Source organism: Neolamprologus multifasciatus, chromosome 12 (assembly GCF_963576455.1).
Source record: "Neolamprologus multifasciatus chromosome 12, fNeoMul1.2, whole genome shotgun sequence".
Classification (NCBI taxonomy): domain Eukaryota; kingdom Metazoa; phylum Chordata; class Actinopteri; order Cichliformes; family Cichlidae; genus Neolamprologus; species Neolamprologus multifasciatus.
This window is the reverse complement of record NC_140450.1, coordinates 23,784,685-23,806,704: the sequence shown is the minus strand read 5'-3', so window position 1 is coordinate 23,806,704 and position 22,020 is coordinate 23,784,685. Positions and strand designations below refer to the sequence as shown.

Below are 22,020 nucleotides of genomic sequence, written 5' to 3'. Positions count from 1 at the left end.
CTGTAGGTTCTACTACTGCATTAGGGAACAGGACAAAAATGGATTTAATAATAATGAAAATGTGGGAGGCTGTGGGGCACAACTTAGCAGAAGGAAGAGTTCATTCAATCTTTCATCTGAAAAAAGATGTTTCACAGACACTCAGCTGGCAGACATATGCAAATATGCCAGTTTGGGGTATCTGTGTTGAAGCAAGCAATATATATATATATCATTAGCTAACTGGTATACGTATCCAACAGATTCATGCTATAGTCCTGAAACACCCAAAGAAAAATGAGTGCAGCGTGGGGGCAGCTGTGTTTGTTTTAGCGCTTTAATGAATAACAGACAAATGAAGAGAACGTACAGTGGCAGCTCATGTGCAAATGTGCTGGTGCTTCATAACTTGTGGTTTGTACCCAAGTCAAAGCTGTGCTCCTCCTTTGGCGTACTTTCTTGTCATCATTGTCAGTGACTGATGGCTGTGGCTCAGTGGATGCCAGGCTGAGCGAGTGGGCTCAGATGCTCAGAGTGAGGGTCAGCAGCATGCCCATCCTTGGCGTGATCGCCCCCTCCTCCCTCCCCATCCAAGACAGCTGCAGTTGCTCTCTCTGCATGCTTGAACTTGAGCCCAGTATGTCAGTGTGGCTAAATGGCAGTCAAGGGTTTCAGATGAAAGTATTTCAGCAACAATATTTTTATCAGTGAGGATCATGGAAGTGAATGTCTGCCCATTTACTTCCTTCAGACACTATGTTTTTGCATGATTTTTGCATTAAAACCAGCATCATTTGAGATGCAAACTTTATGTTCACATATACAGAGATAAACTAGTTTTTGCTCTTTAGTGTCACATTTTTTTGTGTGACCTAGGTCACTTTGACATTTTTTTTTGTCCAGTGTCCTGCACAAACTTACGTTAGGTCTTTGTTGCACAGCTAACAGACAACACATCAGCATCAAACAGCTGACTCCCTTCCAACTTTTATGAGTTCAACTCTTTGCAAGAAAGCAGATAAAAGCTTGATTTTTGAGCTGTTCCTACAAACACATTTTGTCTTCATCTTCATCTCATGAAGATGATGTGCTTGAGTGGCACTGCCAGCAAACACACCATCGACATGACCAACTCAGCTTATTCATTTTTTTTAAATTATTCATGAGAAAAAAAGAGAAAATGTCTATAAGGTAGCTATTTGATGCTGATCATGACTCTGTCATGTTGAGAAACACAGTACCCGATTATAGCTTTCTAAACCTTAATGACTCAAAGAGATTATTAATTCAATTTATTCAGATTTACAGTTTGAATACTGAATTGGCTCCAAGTGTCTGCTGATTATTATTATTAAAAAAACATCCACTTGTATTACAAAACATGTTTTTTTTCCTCTGCTGTCTGTGTGTTCTTTTCACCATGTTTGTTTAACTAACTTATGTATAGTTTCTCTATCAAATGTCCTCATGAGCAGTCTCTTAGTTTGTTCACAGCTGCTAGCAAAATGTACGGCACACGCCCTGTTACACTGTTGTGGTTGCTCCTTCTCCATAGCCATTTGAACCAGCATAATTATTAGATTTTTTACAGGATTTATATATTAAAACCTTTTCTATAATATTACTAGTGTTAGCAGTGGCTGAACTAATCCTGCAAAATCTACACCTACAAGAATATGCTACACCAGCATCTAAGCAGTCTGCCTCTAAAAAGGAGTGATGGAGAAGCCTTTTTGTTAACCCCACATTCATCTGGTTTGAGTCTTTTCATTTTTGGCTCTGTTTATCTGCCCATCATGAAGCCCGATATCATTTGCTACATCTGCTACGCCCTCTGAGTGTCTATTTTTTCAAAGCCAGCTCACCTCAGTAGTATAATTGGCTGCCTACAGTATTAATCTATGTGCCTTTAATCGCTGTGCTATCTTCTGAGTCACATCATCAGCCTCTCACTTGTGGCAAATGGGAGGCTGGATACCCAAGGGCCAGCAGATGTGTCGGTGGTTTATGATTGGTCTGTGAGTCAGTGTTTGTCAGATAGGAGCGTGACTACAAGACATCCCGAATGACATCTTATCATCAGGGAAAGTTCACAGAGAGAGAGAGAGGGAAAGAGAGAGCGTGCTGGCTGGGCATTCCTGAAGAGTTTATTTATGTGGGGAAAGGTGTTGAGATGAGGGGGAGCAGACTCCCCTCCACACATGTTAGGTGTGGCCGTGGTCAGCAATAAATCAAAAAACCAAACAACGGCCTGACACTGGATACTCCGAGTTTTCTACTGCAGCTGCAGCACCTGCCAGTGCCACACAAGCCTTGTATTTTATTAAGTCCTTGCAGTTCAAGGTAACATAAGCAGAGAGGGAGTCTTCGCCGTCATACTGTGTGCTGCAGCTGCCCGCCCGTTTGCTTGATGAATGTGCATTTCACTTATCACCTTGTTGTGTTTGTTGATTAAATGGCCGTGGTGTTCCAAAACTTGGCAAAAACAACGGTGTGTTGTCATAGTAATCTCATACCCCCAAGTGGCTTTTTGTTATTTTAGTTTTTCCTTTCTCGCTGCTCTCTTCTTATCTTACTCCAAAAATGCCTGACTTTGGCTTTTCTTTGCCAGCGCTAACTTCCCGCTCCCTGTGTCTGACCACAGCGGCCCCCAAAGTTCCTGCTCCGGGTCGACAACACATGGGACGGAGATAATGGGTGCCTGTAGTGGGAATGCCTGTGGCTTGCGTGTGTGTGTGTCTTTGAACTAATCTATGGCAATGCAGTGCGATCATCTTCTGAATTTCAGATACTTTTATATTACTTAGAGTATACTAAGTAACTGTATCCATCAGTATGAATAATGTGCTTACACTTTCAGTTTTAGAGGGTGGGTTGACCCGGACAATTTTACAGCAACTACAGAAAGTATCGAATGTGCAAGAACAGTAACGTGTCGAGCAAAGAGGCTGAACTTAGTGCTTCATGGCTTTGGACATGGCTAGTGCCATTTTATCACCAATTTGGATCTAAGCACAACAATTAAGAGCTAAAAGTCTGCATTAGTCTGTGTACTAACACTAAATGAACATATGGCAGAATTTAAAGTCAAGGAAAGCTTTTGGGTTTCCTTATATCAGTCATGTCAGTGTGCTTGAATGGAAACACATGCAGATAGGTTGGTCCTCTGAAAATGTTTTTAAATGCCACATTGTCACAAACAAATAAGCAGTTCAATCAGCAGCTTATCCACCGCTCTCTTACTATGAATGAACTGCTTATGGTAATCCTTCCTCTGGATTATTGTATATGCTTTTATAAGCGCCTGTTGTTGTGATTTGGTGCTATATAAATACAATGAAATTGAATTAAACTGAATTTCAAAGTTCATCAGGTTGGAGGCTCTCATTAGCTTGCAGCAGATCTCCATAGCAGAGTAAAGACTGCTGTCGACAGATGTTGGAGTTCACCAGACTGTATGATGATAGATGACAGATTGTAAATTTATAAATTGCATGGCAAGTATAGGTGTAAACCTTTCTGAGTTGTATGGCGATTGTTGGGAGACAGCTTGCCTTGGCGACCTGTGCAATCGCCATGTGGTAGAAGTGGATCACCCAGAAGTTGAGGGTGTTGCACGCACAAACTATGATTACCCATACAACCAGAGCTTATATTGTTCACTTGCACTCCCCTATCAGCAGCACAGGGATGGAAAACAAATAAATTGCTTTATATGTGGAAGGAGCTTTAGATGGAAAGATAAATACTGCAAGTAGTGGGAAATAACAACCCCAGCTTCGTCCCCGAGGTAACGTCATGTGACCACATTGTTTTTTCCTAAGAAACAAATTGTTAAATAAAAAAGAGATACTGATAGTGTGTTTTTGTATCTTTATCAACGGTACTCAAGTATATAAAACCAACCAGCAGCTCATCTTCATCGTTACTCAAAACCATTGTATCATTGAGTACGCTGTTACACGGAGCCACAACAAACTAAACATCTGTTGCTTGGATTGTTTTATCCTTTACACTGTCTATGAATAAGAGCTGGTTTAGAGCTGCATTTAAAGTGACTGAACAAGTTGTGACATAAAGTAATAACCCTTGATTAAAATCTTCTTGATGGCTTAACCGCTGTTTAAAGATACAGTATGAATGTGTGTTCCTTCGGAAAGAATGGTGGTCTACCAGTTTTTATTACAGATGCCTTTTGATTATTTAATACACTGTGGTAGCCTCTAGTGTTGAAACGTTGGTAAATCTGAATTGAGCCCTGACTGTCACTCGAGAAAGCATTACTGCTGCACAGAAATGAAAAAAGAAAAAACAACCTTCTCACAGATTCCTCTAAAGGCACTCAGTATCTGGGGCAAAAAGATTTTAGCCAAGCCTTTGTAAACGCGGCCTGATTTCCCAGCAGTCTTTGCTGGGAATCAGAAAACAGAGGCTGGTTATGAAACAGAACAATGAGACAATGTTAACAGGCATACACCACATTCCACTCACTGTCTCAAATGGCTAAATTCACTAAATTGCCTCATTAAAAGTGTAAAAACACTTTAGACAGTGATTAAACGGACTATTGTGTTCCTGCACTCCAGCCATAAACTTTCCAGTTTGGTTTGTCTTGACGAGTCTTTGACTATAAATATTGCACTAATTTATTGCAGCCTCACAGTAAGGCGGTTTTATTTCAGCTTGTGTTCCCTGACTGTTAATATTTGTGGCAGCTACTTGTTTATGTCTTTTGAGTTCACTGGTTTTTCAGCTTTAATAAATTGTATATTGAAGCGCTTTTGGTAGACAGTTCCTGATAGCAGAACTCGATGAATTGTTTAATAAGACCAACTTGAAGTGGAGACCTTCCTCTCCAAATCGTGTATTGTGTGTGTGTGTGTGTGTGTGTGTGTTAGCCTGTGCGCACACATATGGGAAGGGCGTGCATGGCCACATCTCTCAAAATAGGCTCCAGTCCTCCCCTCTCTAATTAGAGACATTTAAAAAACCCAGATTTTAATTTTAGACTAGTAGTTTTTGGACCACTTATGCGCACACACACACACATACCCATCAAGTTAAACATACACACTTTCCATATAAATAAATCTGATAGGTCACACACTAGTACATATAAATCTGCGCGCACGCACACAGACACACACACACACACACCACAAACCACAAAGCCTAACTGCTTGGCCCTGCATGGTAACCCAAGCACAATGCAGTACACTCTATAATAAGCGGTTCAACATATCAGATGCAGGAGCACACTCCCCACGCTAGGCCTTGAGGGACATAAATATGATAACAAAACTGAGTAATGCAAGAAAATTATTGGCATAAATCATTAAATTCATCTGTTTTGTCATATACACGAATGACAAGAATCTGTACCACTCCTTCATGTGGCTGCTCTCACCCTCTTCTCCCTGTTTGATGACTAAATTACTCAATGTGGGTCTGCAAAATGATTTCATAAAAAATATTTTTCATGCAATTACATGCGAGTGCCTTTCCATGACAGGCGGTAAATGGGGCTTGTAGCTTGGCAGCGTTCCCTGGTGGCTGCTGCGAGCCCACTGGTGGGTCAGGCACAATGGGCACATTCACATCTTGACATGCATTTGCTGTTTAAGTGCCTGTTGTGCTCAGGGGCATTTAGTCTTTCTGTTATATCTGGTGCCGCGACTTGCCCAGGACAGGCTCAGGGTGCAAGGGCTGCTGGTTTAGGTGACTCTCTGTCTGAAAGGGTTAAGCTATTAGGAATAACCCATGCGCTGAATAGTCGGTGCGATCTGGAAGCCTCTTTTAAAGCACTTATTGTAACAAAGATGACACAACTGGCCTCCCACTCTGAGAGATCTCTCTGCTCTTATTCCTCCTCCCTCCACTTTCCTCCTCTTGTTTCTACAAAATGTGTCTGTTAGCAAGGAAGAGACTTAGAGGAGAGAGCTGCACTGCAATGGATTGCTGTAAAAAAAAATACACAATTTTAGAGTAAGCAGGCTGTATTTCAAAAATGCAGTAAAAATGTAAAAAGAATTACAGTATGGTCACTTTAAATTTTACAATAAAGTGCTGCCAACCCTGCTGCCAGTATTTTGCTGTAAAATTTACAGGATTTTTCTTAAAGTTAGAGTTCTGATGCAGGCTGTGAACCATAACCACACATACTGTCAGCAGTCCTACAAATGAAAATGTGAATATTTTCACAGCATAGAATAAATAATTTCCTCAGAAAAAAATAATGCAGGTCACACATACTGATGCATTTCAATATCCCCTGAATTAACATTTACATCTCGTAAACCAACACTAAACAAATAATCTACATTTACTTTAATACTTATATAATTCCTTGCTGTTAACACACCTCACGAAATGTCATTACTCACAATTCTCAGCTGCTAATGAAGGTCTTCACAGCTTATGTGTATATGTACGTGTGCAGGTGTATAAATGCTTATTATTGTCTGTCACTGCAGGTTTTTTTGAAAAAAAAAATCAATTCAAATAATTAATAATGACTGCTGTTTTTAATTGTATTGCCTACATTGCGTTCCACTTAAATAAACATCAGCAGTACTTCATGGCAATTCATTCATTTAGCAAATAGCTTTTTTTATAGACGCACTCTTGCATTCTGCATGCAAGACTGGAAGATTAATTGCTGCTGTTAGTAAAAGTTTTCCAGATTGTCTTTCTCACATATCACAGCGCTGAATGTATAAATGGCAGCCTGCTTTAATTACGGCTCTAAGTTTGTCCAGACAGGAATCTCAGCTTAGCAAGTTGTGTATGTTTTTGTGTGGGTGTAAAAGTATCACAGTCATCACAGTCTGTCACTGAGACATTTTCTAAAAGTTTACAGCTCATCTCTTATGACACATCCGATGATGTTATCCTTTCTCACTGGCGTGCCCGCAGCTGAAGGGATCATTTTGATTCTCCTGGTTTGGGAGCTTAAATTGCAGTGTAATCCACTGCATGCTTCCATCATTTTTTTTTAAACCACTTATTTGGTTCAGGGTTGCGAGGGTGCTGGAGCCTATCCCAGCTGACAGCGGGCGAGAGGTGGGGTACAACTTCCACAAGTTGCCAGCCCGTCATAGTAGCAGTGTAATGTAGATGGGTAATGGCGTCTGATTCATTAGAGCCCGTGTTTGGATGGAGTAAGTGGGATTGGGAAGCTAAATTAGGTAATGCACTTTCTAATCCATCTTTTGGTGTAACCGCAGTATTTTGTTGATCCACGCCGTCTGTCTGCATTACTCTGAGGGATATGTGTGTGATGTATATATGAAGAGAAGTTCTGCCATGTCCACTTAGTTCTCCTCTGTGAATGGCACATATTCTTGAAATGCACCTTTGGCTAGAAAAAGCTGCTCAAATGGAAAGCAAAAGGGGAAAATGCAGTAAAATAAATCAGCGCTGGTTTCGCATAGACTGTGCTCAGCTGTAAGACACAAATGAAAGAGCTCACACAAAGCTGGCCTCTTGTAATCTAAAAGTGGGTAATTGCACCACTTTCAGCAGAGTTCAGCTCCCTCACGGTTAAATTCTTATTCAATTTTATTTATGTGAAACAGACCAGCATGTGCATTATCAGATCGGCTAATTAAACCAGACTTAATTCAGTAATGATGCTCTGAGACTCTCATTTACAGTTAGTCTCATTATCTGGCTCCCATTGGTCTCTGAATTACGACCGGAGTTTTGCCACGTTACCAATCTCTTTCAAGGGTTCTTGTCTCTCACCCCGCGTGTGGTCCTCGAGCGTAAGAGACCAATCCAGAGTTAATTGATGTTTACACAGTGGTGCTTTGGGTTGCTTTTACTCTTTATTATGCTGAACCTGAGCACCTCCGTCTCTTTTGGCCTCGGAGTGCTAGATCGATCGCATCTTTCAAGCGCTCCCGTTGTTTCATCATTGATGAGACTGCTGCAGCTTCAGGTGTTGTAAAGACTGGATCTGCTGAAGAAGAATGAATCTGTAGTCAGCATGAAAGAAAACACTACTATTATTCACAGAACGTGAAGTGTACTACATACATAATGAGCTCTAGGAGCTTAGCCTGAAGATGAATTCTTATTAAATATAAATCCTTACTTAAGACTCTTTTTCTGCTTGTGGTTTGCTGTAGAAGCCTGCAGCTACACAGAGCTCACTGTCTGAGTCCAGCATGCCTAAATATTTAGGAGCCAATTGAAATTGGGGCTTTTTACTTAAGTACTGCTCATTTATGTTCGGGACTACATGCCAAAGCAGGCTAGAGCATTTCCTGTGTAGCCTTCCCCACCCAAAAAAATAAAGAAAAAGTTTAAAGTGCATTTGGCAAAGAAGCAGGATGAGAGGATGAAGGTGGGATGATACTGACACCAAAAAGCAAACAGGACATCCTGTTGTGTTTGAGTTTGCAGCATTCTTGCTGTGGTTAGGACAGATAATAGAGGGATGTATCTTTTTTTTATCGCCTGTGTTCAACCAAACGACGGCCCAAAATCAGCTTTAGAAAGTATACAGAGTACAGAAGACAAAGGTGCTTAAGCACCCGCACACATCAGGCCTTATCCAGGCTCAGGGCAGCGTGTTACCAATGAGACAGCTATGTAGTTAAGAGTTGGGGGGTGGGGAGTGGAAGTAAATCAAATACGATTTGTGACGTGCTGTCATTGCTCCCGTGTGGCCCTCAAAGGCTTTGTGGGTTTAGTAAGCAAATTGAGCAAACCAACAAAGTGAGTGGCATGATGCAGGGAGGAGCTGCTGTGGTCTACTAGACAAGATGCTTTGTATAGTTCTACTTTTTTTTACACACCATCATGCAGCATAAGAAGCCTGATCTAACACGGAGCTGTGGCAATGGAAGCTAAAAAGTCAAGTGTGATTCGATGCGTAAATTTACACATTTTTTGCCACTGAACTTCTGGAGAGAAGGTTTATACAGGTAGGGGATTTTTTGTTTTTGCATCATGTCAAAGATTTCAATAATACATAATTTGGCATTTCTAAAGATGTAATGTTTACAGAAATTTACTTGAGAATCGAGCTCACTTATTAAAAGGTTTTTTTCTTAAGAATATTAGTTTACTTGATCTCTTTGGGGATAAGTTTGCGAAAAACCAAGAATACATCCATATGTGTTTTTATGTTTTATATTAAAGAAAACCGTGACGTCAAGTTGTTGTTATACTGTGGTGTTTAACCCTTCTGCTGAGTGAGAACTGCTAGAAGAGAAGCTGGTAACTCGGTTTGACCTGGTGCTTTTCATATGACCTCTTTCTTTTTGATCCTAATGTAAATGAATTATGCGAAATGGTTAAACAAGATCCCTGGGGCCTGACATGTGGCCCTGCTTTCCCTCTCTTTCTCTTTTTCCTTTGGTTGCATGAATTAGATGGATTCAATTAGCCCATCTAATTTAGGCCTCTGTGCTCTGAAAGGGTTAAGTGAATGAAAGATACCATACTGTAGTCTGGACTTCGTTAGCGCACTGACGTGCCATGCGAATAGGTCTTGAAAACAGAAGAAGATTAAATCAATCTGCCATGTGATCTGTCACTTACAGACAGATCTGGCAGAAATGTGCAGTTAAGCCTCAGTAGCAATACTGTGTGCTGAGCAGACATTAGGCCTCCTAGTAGAAGCTGCTTATCTTCTTTGTTTGTAAAGCTCTGTTAACCTACAGTGATGAAGCGATGGACCCTCGTTTGCCTCAGCTGTCACCTGTGTCCGGACCCTGCTCCATCTGTCTGATGACTTTCCAGGAAGTGCTCTCTCTGCAACCCCTGACCTCTCAAACCGGGTTCTGAATAAACAGCTAATTGGCTGGGTTTCCTGTTTAGCCTGATGGGAGCGCTGACTATTTCTGTCTGTTTACAGAGTTCTGCTTCTCTCTCTTTCTCAGAGTTGTACTCTTTGTATTGTTTATAAAAGAACAATGCCCTCCACTACAACTGTGCTCCAAACATCAGGCTTTGGGGATTATACAGCAGTGTCCAGGCCACGCAACTCCCCTGCGTTCCTGGAAATCTGCGCCTTTTGTTGCTTATGGGAGGAATTCGGTTAGCTCATTTTGTGTGCGCTGTTTATTTGCGAAAGTCAGCTTTCAAGTTTTAGCGAGATAATTGAAATACCATGTGTGGAATGTGTGCTGTGTTTAGACCTGAATGCAACACACAAATAAATAAATCTGTGCAGGTTTGGAGAATGCATATTAACTCAGTGTGTGATTATATGAAAGGAGGTGTTTTGTTCCTGTAGGCTTGCAGCGATGTGCACATGTGGGCCTTCGGAGGACACCAGAAACAAATGTGCATTATTCCCTGACTAATAGCTTTCTGCTTAATAAGCAAAGTCCAAAAGGAACTATCTGTACCTCAGCTGTCTGTGTTGAATTAAATGGCTTGTTTCTTTGCCAGATGTGACTTTCTCCTCTCCTATCTGCACTGAATTATTCAGGCAGTTCCGGATCTTCTGTAACTTTCATCCTGGGCCTGCATCCATTTATAGGAGAGATTTTGTGCCCAAAAGTTGAGCGAGAGACCTCAAGGCCCAGGAGTCACGGGTTCAAATCCAGGCTACACCACAAGAGGATTGCTCTCGTCTAACATCCTCTCTCTGCCTTAATAATAATGATTTATTTTGAGGAGTTCAGTGGGAATTTGTGAACATGACATGTTTGTATTTTTTCCAAATCTTGGAAAGGGTGAGTGGGTGGGTGGGGGAGGGCTCAGATTTGGGATGACGTCAAAAATGGTGGGAGAGGCTTTACTTTCAGTATTCCAGTCGTTATCATTTTTAGTGTCTTGATTGCAGCCCAGCTTGAAAATGTGTTTTCTTTGCTTTTGAAATTTAGCTGATAATTGTCGCAAGATATTGGCTGAAGAGTCCACGATGTAGCTGTAGCAAAAGATGATTTACTCCCTACGTTTCCATTTTGCAATGCTGGCTTTCGACACTTTTAACTGTTACAGGAGGGAAGAAGTGAGTCGGGCCAGCTCATGCTTGTATACTGAGATTGGACGATTAAATCCGGTCATTAAGCGGGCTGGAAGGCGCGGAGCTGAAGGCAGTGTTTTTATTGATGTGGCAGGAAACGGGGGGCTGTGCGCTGCTGCTGAATCTGTAAATCTAACGGACGCTTCACAGTGAGCTCCCTCTCTTAAAGCCGCACACACACAACTTCACTCTCTCAATTAAGAACACACTTAATGTCACAAACAGCCCATTAAAAGCTGTGTGGCAGGGGCAATAATGACGTGAGACTAAAGGGTGTGTTAATGATGGCAGCCTGTCTCCAGGGCAGGGTCCTGGCTGTACCCTGAGCCCACGCTGAGCAGGATATAGACAGGTGTCTGAATCCGAGTTATTATGGTTTTGTATTTTCTTGTTTAAGTTTAGTTTCTATTGTTTGAAAGTGTTATTTCATTAGTTTCAGTGTTTATTGTCGTCTTTTTAATTATAGTTGTTATACGGAGGGCATATATCAGAGGCAGTATTCAGGAAAATCAGTACAAGTAGTCCATTAAAGCCTCATTAGCTGTAATACATTTTTTACTAACATATACTTAAACAAACAATATGTTCTCTAGATTTCTCTAATTTTAGTTAGTCTTAATTTTATTTTCAAAATTCTACTTTTTAGTTAATTTTTAGTTAACTATAACAACCTTGGTTAGCCGGGATAGACCCCCCCAGCGATCCTGATAAGGGTAAGCAGAAGAGGATGGATGGATAGATGGATGGTGTAGCTCCATCCTAATTGTGATTATGGTGACAGTAATGTGCTGCGTATGGAGAATAAAGTGCTATCAATCTTGACCACTGGTGTTTTTGTGCACCACTTCTCCACCCAGACCTCCTCTTGAACTTTTGGTGCACTATAAAAATGTCATTCTTCCTGAATTGGAAAAAATGGTGCTGTGACTGTAATTCAATACAGTAGCAGATTTGTTTCAACCCTTATCTGCTACTATCTGCTCACAAAACTTTCATGGTGTTTTAAGTTAATAAATTCTCATGATGTGTTTCTCCTCCTTTCTCTGGCTAACACTCATTTATACAGGTTAGCTTTTCCTTAATCTCCTCTTTATTAATTGTCCTCTTTATTTTTGGACATAGTTTGCAACTATTTGCATGTATGTGTGCGATGAATGATCGTATGGTTGATTATGTGTCTATATCTTCAGACATTATCTTTAATGTGTGGCTTTTATTCAAAATGTGAAGGACTGTGTGACTCTGTGCTTTGAAAAATGTCATACAAATAAAGTTGTTTTTATTAAAAAGTAACTATTTTGTTGTAGCTTTTTTTTCTCTATAACAAAGACAATTAACTTGCTGCACCTTCCATGATCCATGCCTCAGACTAGAAATTTTCCCTATCATGCTTCTACTGTTGTGAATAAGCTAAGCCAACAGGCTTCTGCATGTAGTGTCCTATTTACTTAACTCTCATTGAGAAAAGCATATTGTCACTGAAACTAGGGTCAGAGTATAAGTCTATGCAACTTCTATAGCAGCCTTGACCTATTGCCTTATATTTTTGCATTTCCCTGTCAAACCGAGAGATCTCAGCCTCACTTCCACTCTGCCCTCTAGCATTTTGCCCTGTGCACTGATAAGAACTCCAAAGGCCAAGTGGTTTGCCAGCGGGGAAAGAGCTAATTACCGTGGCATGTGCCGCCATTTGTTTGATATGGAAGGACATCCCTTTGATCTTAAAAAATAATAACTTATAAAATGATTATCAAGATTGCAACCTCTGTCTTGATGCCCTTCTGTCTTATCATTTATTTGAAACATCTTTAGGTAATGCTAATGCTAATCTCTCATGTGACTGCAGCACTGAATGGACAATTTCTTTGGCTTTTTTCCTCCTCCTAATTTATGTTTCTATTCTATTTCTATTCCTCATGTTTTTTTCAACCTATTTTTAACAACTGTGTGATTTGATTTGTTTCCATTTTTTTTTTTTTTTTACAGGATACTGAGCCACAACAAAATCCGAGTTCTGAGAAACGGATCCTTCCTTGGACTTTATGCCTTGGATAAACTGTGAGTATGCTTTTCTCATTGTCCTTTATTAAATACTGTGCTTCTGCGGGTGGTCTAATGTCATGTGTATTGTTTCCACTGGATTTACGTGTGAGCTGATTTCTGGCTTGTCTCTGGCCAGGGCCTTGTGGAGACATACAGACAAGGTATCAGAGAGATCTGAGCAGATCTGAGCAGCTATGGCCCATCTATCCGATCACGGGCTTCATTCCAGGAGGGAGGATGATACACTCAGACTGGCTATCACAGACTTATGTTGAAAACTTCACATAATTACACTTCACTCCTCCATTATCAGTAAAGCCCCACTCCACATGACAAGATAAGGGAGATCTCTGGCAGGAGCTGCGTGTTGGCAGCTTTGCCTGTGGCTTGCAGACAGTCTGGCCCTCCTTAGCGGCATCGTAATCTCTCTATGAATGGGGTGTGAGACAAGTGAGAGATGAAATATTTTCTTACGAATTTGAGGCGATGCACAGCGCCACTGGTGACAAACGGGAAAGGAACTATAGTTGGAACTGCCAGTGGTGACACATGGCTATAATTGCACGGCCTGTAAGACGATCCACCACCTTGGTCCAGACCACGATATTACGAAAACAAATACAACCCTGTTTTCAAAAGAGCTGGGTTGCTTTGTGTATTGTAAATAAAAACAGACATTTCAAATAATTGAAATGGCATATTCAATTGATAAAAGTACAAAGACCAAACATAAAATGTGTTTTTTGCTTTTTGGAAAAAATGTATATATTCATTTCAAACTTGTTGCCAGTAACATATTTGGAAAAGCAAAAAGAAAGAAAAAGTTTAGCCATCGGTATGTTTACAGCTGTGCTGGCTTGAATCTTCTTTTAATAGTGTTTTATAAGCGTTTAGGAAACTGAGGAGGCCAACTGTTGTACATTAAGAAGCTAAATGTTTTCCCATACTTGCTTGACATGCAGGGCCTCCTTAGCTGTATGTTTCATTTCACAGTGTACCAAATGTTTCCAGAGGTTGACGGGCCTGGACTGCAGGCGGGCCAGTTAAAGCCCTGAGACTTGTTCTACACAGCCATGTCGTTGTAACACGTCTGTCATATTTAGGTGGGAATATAAATTGATCAAAACCTGCATGCATCGTTCAGAGCAAGTTACCCAAGCTGTGCACAGTAATGCACAACAGCCATGCTTTTACACATGCTGACTTTCCTTCTTCAAATTTCCAAATTTTGACTTTTCATACCACAGGGCAGAGTTTGAATGAGCTTGGGTCTACAGACGTTGACAGTGTTTCTGGTTCTTATTCAAAAAATAAATCTTATAAATCATGTTGCCCAATGAATGAAATACAAACAGGATGGGTGTTAAATGAATTAGCACCTACAGGCTACTATGCCAAGCTCCCTGAATACTCTGATATTCTCACACTGTCCTTGAATCTAGTGTACGTTTCACAACAGAGCCATTTTTGGGTTTTTATTTCCACAGTGTGCTGTTTCACAGGACATCCCAGTAAAGCTTTATGGCAACAACACATATGTTGCAGCTTCACTTCACAAACTTGGATGCTGTAGTCTGGCAGACAGGCCTATATTGTTGGCGAGGGGGCTGGTGGGTATGTTGCAGAGATATTAGTTCCACATGGCACTTCGAGCTGCCACCCATGAAGCTAACGAGTTTCTCAAAAATGTTGAAAGAAAGAAAAATATGGTAATTTGTTGCAGTTGTTAGCTTGTTAGTACCTACCACTGAAGTTCAGAGCAGATGTGCCAGTCGAGAACAAAAGCTATATTTGCTCAAATTGATGTTTTTTTTTTTCTAAAGTCTGGCACGAGAACACAATTCACAAGAATAGTTTCAAGGCCAAGTTGTCAGTTCTCACCTCAGCAGTCTTGCACCGAAGACGCTGATAAAGCTGTTGACAGGAAGATCCTGAGGCTAATGCTACTTGGGCAGTAATGTATAGTAAATTAAAGCCTGATCTGTGGCTCAGAATGAGCTGATGTTGCTTATTTTTGTTAGTGTGGAAAAGCCTTCCTGTAGCGCCATAGGGTCGGCGGGTCGGGTAATCTGAGCTCTCCCGTGTACCTGGAGCAGTGATAAAAAACTAGCAGGAGGCAGCAGAGTGGAGGTTTAACTAAAAGAGCTTGGGAGAAAGACAAAAAACAGGCAGACAAACCCCTGGCTGTGCTCCACAGTGGAAGATGCAGGCGTCTGGCTGAGCACGAAATGTAAATCACACAGGCCTCATTTCACTCCTCCGCCTCCACCTCTGCTGGCTTGCTGACACACAGTGGTGGAGGTCCACTCACTCACTCAGTCACTCACTCTGACATCTTCAACCTTTAATTGAGCCTCGGGCAGCTTATAATTACATCTGAGCTCATGGGAAATTTGCTGTCTGCTGTGAAAAATGCCACACTGATGGAAGGGTTTGCAGGGATGAATTCAGATATGAGCTTAGAGTGTGAGTTTTGTCTGCGCTTGTGAGATTTTGGTTTTGTTTTGTCTCCTCAGTCCACCGCGGCTCTTCAGGTCTCCTCATTGTTTCCAGTATGGCGTCAACATGTGCTTGTCATTTGGAGCAGTAGTGAGCAGTTACTCATATTATGTGACCAGCGGTGTAATCAAAGGCCAGCCCACTAGGGCTGAGTAAACACACATCAGGGAATTACACTGCATCTCTTCCCCTACGTGACAAGGATAAACACAGTCTGCGCCCCCTAACTGCACACACACACACACACACACATTGGGACACATGTTGTTGTGAAACATACACACACAGGGACACACACACACACAGGGACACACACACACACACACATTCTCATTTTGATATCTTAGTGAGGACATCAAATTGATAGTGCTTTCACTAGCCCAGAAGTGTCCAACTCCAGGCCTGAAGGGCCAGTGTCCAGCAGGTTTTAGATATCACCCTGGCTCAACACAGCTGAATCAAATAATTAGTTCATTACCAAGCTTCTTGAGAACTGTTGAGGAGGACATGTTGAGGAGGTATTTTAGACATTTAAATCAGCTGTGTTGGATCAAGGACACATCTAAAACTTGCAGGACACCGGCCCTTAAGGCCCAGAGTTGGAAACCTCTGCCCTAGCCACTTACCCTAACCCTAACTAATCAAAATGAATACCTAACCCTAACCCATAGCCTAAACCTAACCATAATCTAATTGTAACCCTGACACTAAATCCACATTTTAAGTCTCAAAAAGTCTTCAGTCTCGCAAGGACAGCCGCTTTTGTCCTCATAAGTGACTGTTGGTCCCCACAAGTATAGTAACATTCCAATTTTTAGTCCCCACAAAGATGTCTAAACAGGTACACACACACACACACTCTCGCGCACACTCTCACTCTTGGCTCATCGCTGCTGTGACTTCAGTGTATACAGTAACCCTTGAGTGTGCTTCCTAGTATGGGCACCCTCTCTTCTGGCCCAGTCTAACAGGTCTCAGCAGACACACACTCACTTCCACACGCTCACAGCATACTTCTATTCAGAGCTGAATGCAGTCTGATCTGCTGTTATTAAACGGAGAATTCAGCTCCAGAGTAGAACACCCTCCTCCAGGCCTGGACAAGGCCGTGCAGCAATCTACACAGTTAGCCCTTTCATTGGGACAAACCTCCTCAAAGCCACTATTGCCTTCATAACCTGCCAAGCCACCCAAGTGCAGAGGAGCAATTTAGGATTGTTTGTTTTTTGCCCTCTTACTAGACTACTGTGTTTTTGTAGGTCTTTTAAACAGGCTTGCCATCCAATGGCTACATTTGGATCTTGGAATACTTCATTTCTTTCCAGCTCTTTGGATGAACACACTGGTTAAATCATGCCTCGCCTCTGTGGCGGTGGTTGCTATGCGCAAAATAAGTCACTTTCATACACACCGTCAGACCTCTGCTCGTGTACTTGCGCACCTTTTGAGTACCTCTACCTCTATGCACACCCTTTCTGATGGAAGTTTTCACTGGCAACCCCACTAATGAGCCGGGACCTTTATGAGTTGTGGACAGATCCCAGCAGCCTGTCCTGCACTGATTTGAGGCAAGGTAATGAGAATAATGAGCAACAAGGGCCGAGGCAGTCTGGCTCCTTTCCAAATGGGCCCCACTGCACCATGGGACACAGGACAGGCAGGCAGGGCACAAGGGGCCCTCATTACTAAGGCCTGTTACCCTACAGCGAGAGAGGGAGCAGGGAGGGAGAGTAGAGGGCAACGATGATGATGGATGAGGGAGCAGCAGGGTGTTTGTAGTGGACAGGTCTGAAAGGCAGGAGTGAGGCTTGTGGTTAGGAGGCTCTAGGTGTTGGCAGCGTGACCGTTTTTGTCAACAAGAGAGGCTGAGATGATCTCTACAGTGGGAATCTTTTAAACACTGCGCTTCTTTGGACTCATTGGAGTAAGCACAGAAAACATCACATAAGACAACCAAACACTTCTTGTAGACTCAGCTTAGTTTAAGTGTAGAAAATAAGGAAGTGCTTGAGATTTATGCTGATAATGCAACAAAATTAAGGGAAGCCTGAAATTAAACCTTGGGCTGGAACACTGTTTCTTAAAAATGTCTGCATGAGAAAACATGCACAGTTATAGTGTTATGATTATGTGCAGGCCTAGGCCAATTCATATATGTTTGGCTTGATAGTATCTGTTCCGCAAAAGCAGAGGCAGACCATTCATTCACTCTTTGCCTGAAATCTCTCCGAAACCAACCTTGAAATCGCCTCTGCCATTCTGAGCGGTAGGGGTTAGGACGGAGTCCAACTTAAACAACTTTACCATCTGACATGAGGGACGCGGAGCCAACATGGCTAAAGATGGTATGGTGGTGAGAGAGAGGGAAAGGGTAGATGAAGAAGGGAGAGGGAGGGAGCGAGGGTGAGAAAGAAAGCACACTCCTGCAGTTTGTCTTGTATAAATCTGAGGCCGCTTTCCTTAGCAGGAGATTTCCACACAAGCTGAGCAAATTACCTTGATGAGTGGGAACAAAGAAGAGGTGTGCCACACTGTAACACTTAAAAACAGTGGCCAATGTGTAGGCATGGCGAGATGGCAAGGAGCCCCTCTGTCTAGACTGGCCTGACTAAAAGAAAGGCTCAGATTGTACCAGCCCACTCTGGAGAGAGCTAAGGACAGCTGCTGTGATTTCACAGGGGAGTCTTGTTTCCCCCTTCACAGAAAAATGAACATTTGTTTTGGTGCATTTTTCCCGCACATGCCACCAGGTGGCTCCCGGTTAGGCAACAGTCACCTAATGAGAGTGCATGACCCATTAAGGGGTGGAGTGGGTGAGGAAGGGGTTAAGCGTGGTGGAGAGTGGAAACACAAAGGGGGTGCTGCAGGAGTTGATAGACTCCAGATGTGTCTTTCAGATAAACTGGAGGAACGGGTGTGTTTGTATTGCAAGCTTAGCCCAGTCATGGCTCTGGGAGTTTATTGAAACAGCGAGCAAACCCCCTCATAAGCCCATTACCAAATCATATGCTTTATATGCCAGTAACTCACTCTCACACACTCTTTCGGCAAACTCGATATGGTTTCAAGGGCATTTTCCTCAGGAGGAACTTGAGCTTTCTCTAGACCTTCTTCCCCCCCCCCCCCCCCCCCCAACTTCCTTTTCTGCTTTATTTTTGCATCTCCCTTCTCCGAGCCCACTCGGGCTCTTGCTGTTCCTCACCTTTTACACTCTCTGCATGCTGCAGTCCACCTACTGGCTGAAAATTCACTTGCGGACACGAGCCACTCTTTTCATTGACAACCTGAACAAAAGGCACTTGTCCCTGCTGATTTCTCAGCTGCAAATTGTTACAACTATATTTTTACTTAACTTTCTAATAAAGACTGAATGACCCAGATGAAATGAAAATAAAATGTTCTTACCATTTCTTTTTCACTGTATGTTCAAATCTATCCGATCTGATCTGACTTTTATTGTTTTTGATGCTTTGCATTCTGGTAGGTCTCATGAAAATCTGCCAAAAATGGGCACGGCACTCTTCTCTATGCCGCTCCTAAAGCCAGACCTGGAGTCAATCACGATCCGTGGTTTCAGAGTTTTCCTTTCCTTTCCTTTCCTTTTCCTTCCATCTCTTCTTACTGCACATTATAGGAACATATAACCAAGCTAGGAAATTTTACACTTCAAATAAAAGTGTGTTGCTATTTCTGCACATCCCACTAACAACAGTGCAGTTGGACCCACGGTTTATGTTATGGTCAGTCATGGGCAGAGCTGCGGGCCTTGTGTTTTTGAACCATAGTACGGTCCTGATGCTTGCTGTCCGAAATTGCAAGGAAATATTTTAAACATGTGTCCTGCAGCAGCGCTACTGACAGAAAATCATAGAAAACCTGTATTATGTGTGTAAAGTTTCTTGGCTGTGCTAGAATAAATGCTTTCCAGATGGCAAATAGCTGATCAGGTATATCCAATCTGAGAGGAACCAGAAAAAAATTAAATAAATAATCTAGGGAAGGGGCAGCAAAGCAGGAAATTAGTAGAAAAACAAGAGCTCAGCAGATCCTGGTTTCCTGTTTTAGGGGGAAAGCAAGAGCATGTTGGGGTCGGTAGTTACAGAGCCCCATTGTGAGCAAGTGTGTTGTGGAGTAGGGGGGTGGGGTGTACGGGGACCATACGCAGGGCCGTATTTTTTTCTTATTACTGAATCCTTTAACCCACCTGCCCCTCCCGACAAAGGAAAACTACCTAGTTAAAAAAGAGAGAGAGAGAGAGAGAGAGAGAGAGAAAGGAAACTGTAAAAATAAACGAGCAAAGGCCTCTGTTAGACCCGCCAACCAGACAGGAAATGACACGCGGCACAAAAATGGTCTCCGCTGACCTCTTTCAGGAACCAAGGTGGCAGTTAACACCACCCCCACCCCCCCACCCCCACGCTTTTTTTCCATTATACCTTCAGACATGTTTGTTTCTGTCTTCGTGTTTTTTCCTTTATTGGGTCGTATACAGAGAAAACTGCAATTAAAGTATAGAAATCACGCCGCAGCCCACTGACTTTTCATTAAAAAAAAAACTTTAAAAAAAACTCCAGCAACAGGAAATTCTTGATTCCAGTCTGGTGATAATGAGTGGCCATTCCCCCGGCTTCCGTCATTTTCCCAGCTCCCTCCAGGGCTAGAGCTTAAACAATGTCAGCACTCCAGTTGCTGCTGCTGTGCTCCTGATAATGGAGCACTCCATGTCTGGAGCTCTTTACAGACCATGTCTGCATTATTACCCTCTCGCTGCCCTACAAGCACGTCGCTCCTCTCCAGTCTGCATGGGGCCCTGGCGCTCATCCCCTGTATCCAACAGAGCAATGACTCTTCAGAATGGCAGAGGACCAGTCCCATTGATCAGGAGGAGTTTCTTGGGGGAGGCATTCTTAATGGCTGCCTCTGGTGTTAGGCCCAGCGGCGGCAGACAATGGCCCCTTTTGGATTTGGGAGCGAGCTTGAGTTTGTCACCGTCTAATCATACGCGCCACATGTAGCGTAGGGGATGAAGCACTGCACTCAGAAGGTTACAAAGCATAACTCAAAAAGAAAGGCCGTAGTGACTGTAACAATGTGTCGCCATCAATCAGCTCATCGAGCTTTTGGAAGAAATAGATGCTGCTCCTGAGGAGGATGTTGAAAAACTAAAATAATAGCTACAATTTAAACTTTCAGGATTTTAGACATTGATATTTTCATGGTCTGCAAGCATGAGGCTTTGAAGCATTCATTGTCTCTGCTGTTATCCTCTTCCTTGGTGACAGCTGTTTTCATCAGTGTCGAGGTCACTGAGCTGTGAAGCTGCTGTAAGATGGGGCGCTGGCTACTCCAGAGGGCACGCACACAAGTCATCGCCTGAGTGTGAAGCCTGCTACTCTATTTTCAATCTACTGTACTGAAGGTTTTAAATAGCGCTGGAAACAAATCGGACGCTGTGAGCCAGTGGTAAGAGGCGGCCCCAGACATTCAGCTGGGATTGTGCCGGCGAAGTGCTTGGACAGTGCTTCAGTTCCTGTTTTCCTTCACATTTACCAGCCTGGTGATAAGAGAAGGGATCAGAGGCAGCGGTGTGTTAATAATCAGGTCAGAGCCTTGAGCCAGACAGGAAATGCACATTGGCTTGATGCAGTTGGGATAAGATTCCTCTTGAGAAACATGAAATCCACATTGGCACAGTCACTATATAGTTCTGGCTTCATTCGTTAGCTTGAATGATACATTTTACTCCTGTGTTTAAGATTTAAGACTTCCAAACCAGCAAATCAGAGAAAATAAAAGTACTGACTTGATAAAGGAGAACTAAATTATTTTCATAAGGGTCAATTTCATAACTTTCCCACATATAGCATCTGTGTTTGAATGGAAATTTAACTACCTATCAAAAACAGCACCCAAATATTTACATATCAGTGCACTGCAGCGACCAGCTCACCTTTAATGGCACATGGTGCAGGGACAGAAGGAAGTGGCCTTCTCCAAAAATCAACAAACGCTTCTTTGGTTTGGTTTGGTATCCAGGCACAAATTTGAACTCAGTCTAATGTCCTTTGAGAACACCATGGCTAACATGTTTGTGTACTTGTGTAAGTCTATTTGGATTTATGTTATGTTTGTGTCATTCAAGTATCATCTGTTGATTTTTGATTTTTTTTTAGGTGTTTTTTTCCACCAGACAATATAACAGAAGATAACACACCCGAAGAAATGAGTTAATTTAGTTGTTCTGTGCAGTACATTACATTTATTAAGAAGCTAATTATAATTAGCCATTATATTTTTCTCTAGATCTTTAGTTAGCTGAGCTGAGGACATTTTAAGCAGGAGATTATTACAACATAAAGAAATAATGCACTGTCTTAATAATAAATGTGTTGTGTAGATCATATGAGCAGTGTTATAGTAAACATTACCTCTATGTGCAAGAAGGATGTGACAAAAACAAGCATTTAAAGACAAGCCTTGAAACTGACACTTCTATCTAGCAAATGAATCCT

The 22,020-nt window shown here is 42.2% G+C and overlaps 1 protein-coding gene across 1 annotated transcript in view; it reads left to right on the top strand.

Moving 5' to 3' along the window:
- The window catches only part of adgra2 (adhesion G protein-coupled receptor A2), a 40,348-nt gene that overhangs the window by 6,061 nt on the left and 12,267 nt on the right, over positions 1-22,020 (top strand). Inside the window, exon 2 of the mRNA XM_085179873.1 lies at positions 12,953-13,024. Within this exon, the coding sequence (XP_085035999.1) occupies positions 12,953-13,024 (72 nt within the window). The remainder of the gene's footprint in view (positions 1-12,952; positions 13,025-22,020) is intronic.